Raw genomic sequence first — 6,372 nt, 5'->3', positions numbered from 1 at the left:
AAGAATCTGCTTAGATACCATATTTCTAAGATTTTCAGGGCCGAGTACAATAACCTCAGTTTGATCTGAATTAAGATTAAATTTGCATGTTTGCATAATTTGTGAAAGTTGACATTTCTTTGGTGTCCAATAGCAGAAATTAAGCTTTCTCGTCAGAGGTCATTTTTGGGGGGGAAAATCAGCAACATTGTACACAACTGTACAGTGGTGTGTAATGAACAAGCAGACCGATACAACAGATGTGGTGGTACAGCTTGTTAAACCAGATGTTCTGGTCTGTACCACTGCACTTCCTGTCTTTGGAACATCTGCCCAAGCAACAGCTCTCCAGGCTTTGGAATGTCGTTTTTATGGACACTGGCTGCTTTTTCAACCGTTTCAGTCTAATCTTTGCACCTGAACAAACAGTTTTTGTGTGTGTTAAGTCAGTTAACAGAGTTAAAGGTGACGTATAAATTATTCAAGCATCAAAAAGCCACCTATGAAGGGCTGTTGTGTCTACACACACAGTTTAACATGTGTAAAACTAATTTTTGTATAAGATGATTCCCAAATAGCCTTTAAAGATACACATAAAGTGTTTAATTTGTCATTTGTACACATACACTGGATGTGGGTACATAGAAAATACTGTGCAGAGCTGAGAGTCAGGGTCAGATAAACATAGGTAGAAAAAAAACATGTCAAGTAGTTTCAGAGAGCGCTGTGGTATGAGAAAACCTTTGTCATTTAGAGATGTATTGCATGTTGAAATGTGTATTGCACCAACTAAATTAGATTGTGCGTGTGTCTGTCCTTATTTTGTTTCTCCCATCAGGAATACTGTGGCAGGAAAGGAGCTGTTGTGGAAGCCTGCTGTGTGCATATCATCAGACTCTGCTCGGCTCAGGCTGGATGTTCAGAGGAGGCTGTGACCTGGATGATAACCGTCTCTGATGATAGAGTTGGTACCACAGGGACCCCCACAGCCGTGTGTCAGTCCACTCCTGTACCAACTCTTCACATAAGCACTTGTTTTACTTCAGTTATTATTTTCCACGATCCGAGTTCAGTTTATTCCTTATTTTAGTTAGTTGCGTTTTTCCTAAAATCTTACGCTTATTTCAGATGTTTTGTCTATGTTGAAGAGGTCATTCTCCTCTGTTTGGACCGTGATGTTTTAGATGACGTGCCTGTAACTGGACTCCTCCGGCAGCTTTATGAGGCCCAGGATGCTCGTGTCATCAGCATACTCGATCCTGCCAGTGTCAAGCTAGGTGGCAACACAGTCATGGACGCACAGGGTGAAGAGTTTAGGGCTGAGACTGACGGTGAGCTCAGAGGAGACCCTGCCTCCCATCCTGAACACCTCTGCTCTGGAGGTTAGAAAGTCCAACTTTCCTGGTCTGATTGTGTTGAAGACCGAACAGTAATCCAGGAAAAGCGTAGGTTCTATTGCTATCCAGGTACTGCAGGCCAGTACATGAGTACCAGTGGCACCAGTGCACTTTCTGTCCTGGTATTAATAGTTCTCACTGTGACTAGGCTAGCCTTTAGCTGTTTGATGTAGGCAGATCTTAGCAGACATGTCACATGGTCAGATTTACCAAAGGCTTGGTTCAGTGCATGCCTTCCTGATGTTACTGTAACAGTTTTGGCGTGCTTTTTCAAACGTTCCAGTGATTACATTCTCCTAGAATGATGCGAACACTGTCCAAATATCTGTTTTTGTGCTTACTGATCATGTGGTGCATCCCTTGCAGAGGTGGGAATGTACACAACACTCGAAATGTTACATTGCTGTTCTCTGGATAAATAAAAAGAATTGCACTTTAAAGTCAGGTATTCCACTAGCTTAACATTTGCCAGATCTTGGCATGGAGTCGCTTAAGTATTCTGAGGACATTGGATAAATAGATGGAAAAAAAGTGGCAAGTCTAAACAGCTATCTGCAGCTGATGAACTATATCTGAATGTAACATGCTAGAGAAGTAGGAAAACAATCTGGCAAAGACATTACATAGCACCTGAGAGACACATCTGGGACTTCTGTTGATACATTTACTGTTTCAGAAAGGGCCTTAATGGAAGAGTGGATGTCCCACATAGTTCTGACTGTGCTGACTATTTGTCTGAGGTTCAGACGTCAGTGATGAATCCACAAACCTTCACACACCGTAGATGAAAATAACTAAGTGTGTCTCCTTAAAAGACAAAGGAACTTCAGATCTGTTTGCCAATAATATTGGTTTCTATTCCTGAATTCCGAGTTCCCAAAGACCTTTTAGACACTTAAACGATCTTGATTCAAGAGTTGGGAGTTTGCCTTGTAATCGGAAGGTTGGCTGTGGCTACAACGCAGCTGCCATCACCAGTGTGTGAATGTGTGTGTGAATGGGTGGATGACTGGATGTGTAAAGCGCTTTGGGGTCCTTAGGGACCAGGAAAGCTCTATACAAATGCAGGCCATTTACCATTTTTTTAATGTGCACCTGCAGGCCAACAGGGATCAGAGAACAGCACCAACTGTTACCTACCATAATAAACTTGGTGGGCACCCAAAGCCAGTCAGGGCAGCCTGCTGCATTTAGGCCAGATGGACAGACAGATGGTCAGCTTAACACTTACAACCATGATTTTAGGGTGGCATGGGGCTTCGTCAGTCACTGGCTAATTGATCCCAGGACTATACTCGGCACAAATGTTCCTGTATTACTATGCCAGTCAGTAATGTTATGGCTCTCCATGTATGCCATGCACCCTGCTGGATTGTCTCATCTTTGCACAGCCTGCACCTGGGGTCTTGCCTGGTGTGATAGACGCCAGCCTCTATGGATCTTGTGCTCAGAGCTTGTGCTGCCATGATTAGCTCCTCTGTGCTGTCTTTCAGTCCAGCCACTGGTAGGATTTCTCAGTATAACTTATTCTGTCTGCCCGTGGGACATGCTGTGCAGGGACCAGCCCTTCCATGATGGTGCCTCTTGGTTATGAAGGGTATCTGACGACAGGCAGGGCGTCAGTGTTGACAGCCCGGATCTTGTTTTTAGCATTCAGCTGACTCCTCGGGACTTGCCTGAGCCTCTGTCTGATCCTGGTTCTTCCCACTGTATCAGTTCCTAAGGACTTGTGTGACCGTGTGCAGGTGTTTGGTGTTGTGGCTTTCCTGGCCTGTTGGTTCCCATTTCCCTGTGGAATTCTTTGTATTCCTTGTAGCTGTACTCCTGTCTACAATCTTTCCTTCTGGTAGTGTAATCAGATTAGTCCTGACTACCTTCCCTCATTTACATAAATATGTATGTGAGTATGCGGCCATTTAATAATCACACACACATAGAAATAAACACATATAATAAAATGTGATGTGTTACAAATAAAACAGAAATATAATAAGAATTCTTCTGATAAAAATCTTACAAATCTCAAATGGGTAGTAAAGAAACAGCACACCAAAATATTTTAGGGTTTTTTAGATCAGCATACTTGGTGTATTTCCTCGTTACTGTAAGTCTTTAACTATAACAGCTTGCATCAAACTGGCATTGACCTAATTAAGCATTAACAGCTCCATGTGTATAATGAGATTGGATCGCCATACTATCTATAAAGTTGTGCAAAGGTAGCTCGCATTTTGTTTTCTGACTGTTACAGTTTGCTAAACATAACACAGTCTAGTGGATTTACACGTTATACCTAAAAAACAAACAAACAAAAACGAAGCTAAAATAAATCAGCCAATGAGAAGCAAATGAATACATTTCTATCATTTTTATTTCCAGTACAGCAAAAACATCCCTCTTTAGGAATATTAACTTAAACATTTACTTGAAAACCTTTAATTATTCAAAAATCACTTTGTAAATGCCCACTCATTAGGCAGAGCGCCCATATGTTACCCAAGCACATTGCACAGAAATAAGACAGCAGCTGTGGTCTCCGTCACACAGCATGCTCCATAATCAGGTTGTGGTCGAACACCCCGAACAGGAGTCTAGATTTAGCTCATCAGCACTCATCGCTACAGGCCTGACGTGTCTAAACTGAACGAACCGAGATTCTTAACAGTTCATTCATCTGACAAACACTCGTTTGAACCCTTGTTTGAATAAAGATACTACATGATAAGAACACCAGCTGATCCCTGGCACGTTTTAGGCGTTCAGGTTGTTTGTGCATCCAGCAAGCGCTAATTTACAAATGGCCATTAATGCCCATAAAACCATTGTTGTCCATGAAGTATTAGACACAGTGGGCTACCACGGTGAACTGAGCGGCATGTTCTTTCACTGAACACACAGACTGTGATATGTTATGGATCAGTTCTGTATGTACCCCCATTCTGCCACACACAATAACTAAAGCACCAAATGTGGGTTAATCCACCACTGGAAACAGAAACAGCTGTTTTTTTAAATGATGTATATTGATTTTAAAAGCATCACAGATCTGTAGATATGAGCTATAAAAGGAACTGGAACTTCAGACCTGTATCATCAGCCTGACTCTACGTGGCCGCTGACGTCTGTGACAGGGAGCTCTTCAGCTGTGACATCAGGAATGTGCTCCTGAGAACCTCCAGGCCACAGCAAACAAACTCTGTTTAGATAACAGATTTGCTAACAAATGCATGTGGAACAACACCTGGAAAACATATTCTTCCTCTTCGCTGCCTAATAGGATTTGTGCAGTTGTGGTCTTCCAGCCTGACACAACACGACACATCACAGGGTGAGAATACCCCAGAACTACTGTAGTACCACCCCCACTGTCTGCACTGCGCTGGCATGCATGCACTACAGCCCAGCAAACATATGTGCACATCTTAACCCTGGAAACGAAAGACTCAGTGACGACCAGCATGATGCAACCATTACAAGCTATGCTGTAGCGTCACCTTTAACTTCTTTTTCATATGGCAGCTGTTACTGACTCAGTGTCATCTGAGTCATCTGCAAATAAATCAGTATATGCAGGCAAAAACAGACAATCCCCGTTAGGATAAACACTCTGTCCCTGCAGGCTGACGACATCAAATCACTTTAGACTGAAATCCCATAATATACACAGCAATATACACACTGAATGGAGCAAACACAGTAACTGGCTTCATATATTCACTGGGCTAACATATGCCCATTAGATGTCATCCTCATAGACGGATTTCTGTAGAGAGCACCTCCACAATAAGAACTGTTCCCAGGGTGATGGTGCGCAGTGCCGGAGGCCCGGCGCGGTTTCATAAAGCCTCCAAATGTGTCTCCTTACCTGCCAGGCAGCTTCTCAGCGCCAAAAGGGCAACGAACACCACCGTGTGTCCGAGCAGACGAGCCCTCATCCTGGGCACAGACACCAGACGAAGGCGGAGGACGGGGAGATGGTGGCGGCACTGATCATTCCCCCATCCTCCGGTGTTTAGAGAGGAGAGGGACGCAAGAAGACAAAGCAATAACGAAAAACGGCGAAGACACGAGGATCAGCGAGTGTCGTCGGGACGCTGCTCTGCGTGTTTTCCGCAGGATGTCTGCATTTTCCTCCGGCCCTGCTCCTACCGGACAGCAGTCCCTGCTGCTGCTGCTGAGGCTCAGCTGTGGCAGAACGACGCCAGGCTATGACGCAAGCACGCTGCACGGCCTTCACCTGCCGCTGACATCAAACGCGTCTAAAGTCCGATATCACTTTATGCAGAATCACATGTTTTTATACTCATCGTCACAATGTTTGTGTGCAAGAAGAGAAATCCTTTAATTCCTTGTTAAACCGAGCCTGGAGCATGATGTCACTCAGAGGGTCCAGCTGTTTGTCTTGAAATGACAACTATATCTTTTTTCTTTTAAATAATTTCGAGTTTTATCTCAAAATGATATTGTTTTTTCTTAATGTGGCCCTACTACTCCTTTGTATGGTCTGTAGCTAACCTGGTGTAACCAGGTGAGCAATGTGCGATTGGACATGTCCACTCAACAAATTTCTTAAAACATCTCCGTCAAATACAAAGAAATAGAGGAAACACAGTCGACTTAATCTTTACACCCGGAGATCCGGTGGGAATGAAAGCAACAAGGAAATGCACAAACCGGAAACATGTGCTACACGGTTATTTTGATTTTGACTACACTGATCCCAGAAACATGTGGAAGGGTGGAAACACATCACTGGGTACAAAAGGAGGGACGTGGACTGAACACACGCTCTGCTCGAGTCATCTTACTCCACCCACAACACCAAGTCTCCACTCTCGCTGCTCTCAGGGGGGCTGCCAGGACACCGCAGAGGATCATCTCCACGAAGAGTTCATGAAGTTAGTGCCATAAGGTGTCCCCTGCACTTGGTTTATATATTATTATTATTATTATTATTATTATTATTATTATTATTATTATTATTATTATTATTATT

At 43.5% G+C, this 6,372-nt stretch overlaps 1 protein-coding gene across 1 annotated transcript in view; it reads right to left on the bottom strand.

The window, feature by feature from the left end:
- npdc1b (neural proliferation, differentiation and control, 1b) overlaps positions 1-5,550 on the bottom strand; it is a gene marked incomplete at both ends in the record, with an annotated part of 19,767 nt that extends 14,217 nt beyond the window's left edge. Inside the window, 1 exon segment of the mRNA XM_005942926.3 lies at positions 5,242-5,550. Within this exon segment, the coding sequence (XP_005942988.1) occupies positions 5,242-5,311 (70 nt within the window).
- Between the last annotated feature and the right edge of the window lie 822 nt (positions 5,551-6,372).

The sequence above is a fragment of the Haplochromis burtoni genome, unplaced genomic scaffold (genome assembly GCF_018398535.1).
Source record: "Haplochromis burtoni strain Fernald_Lab_line unplaced genomic scaffold, NCSU_Asbu1 Contig_341, whole genome shotgun sequence".
NCBI classification, from domain to species: domain Eukaryota; kingdom Metazoa; phylum Chordata; class Actinopteri; order Cichliformes; family Cichlidae; genus Haplochromis; species Haplochromis burtoni.
The sequence above is the reverse complement of the archived record's forward strand: the minus strand, read 5'-3'. Positions and strand labels throughout refer to the sequence as shown.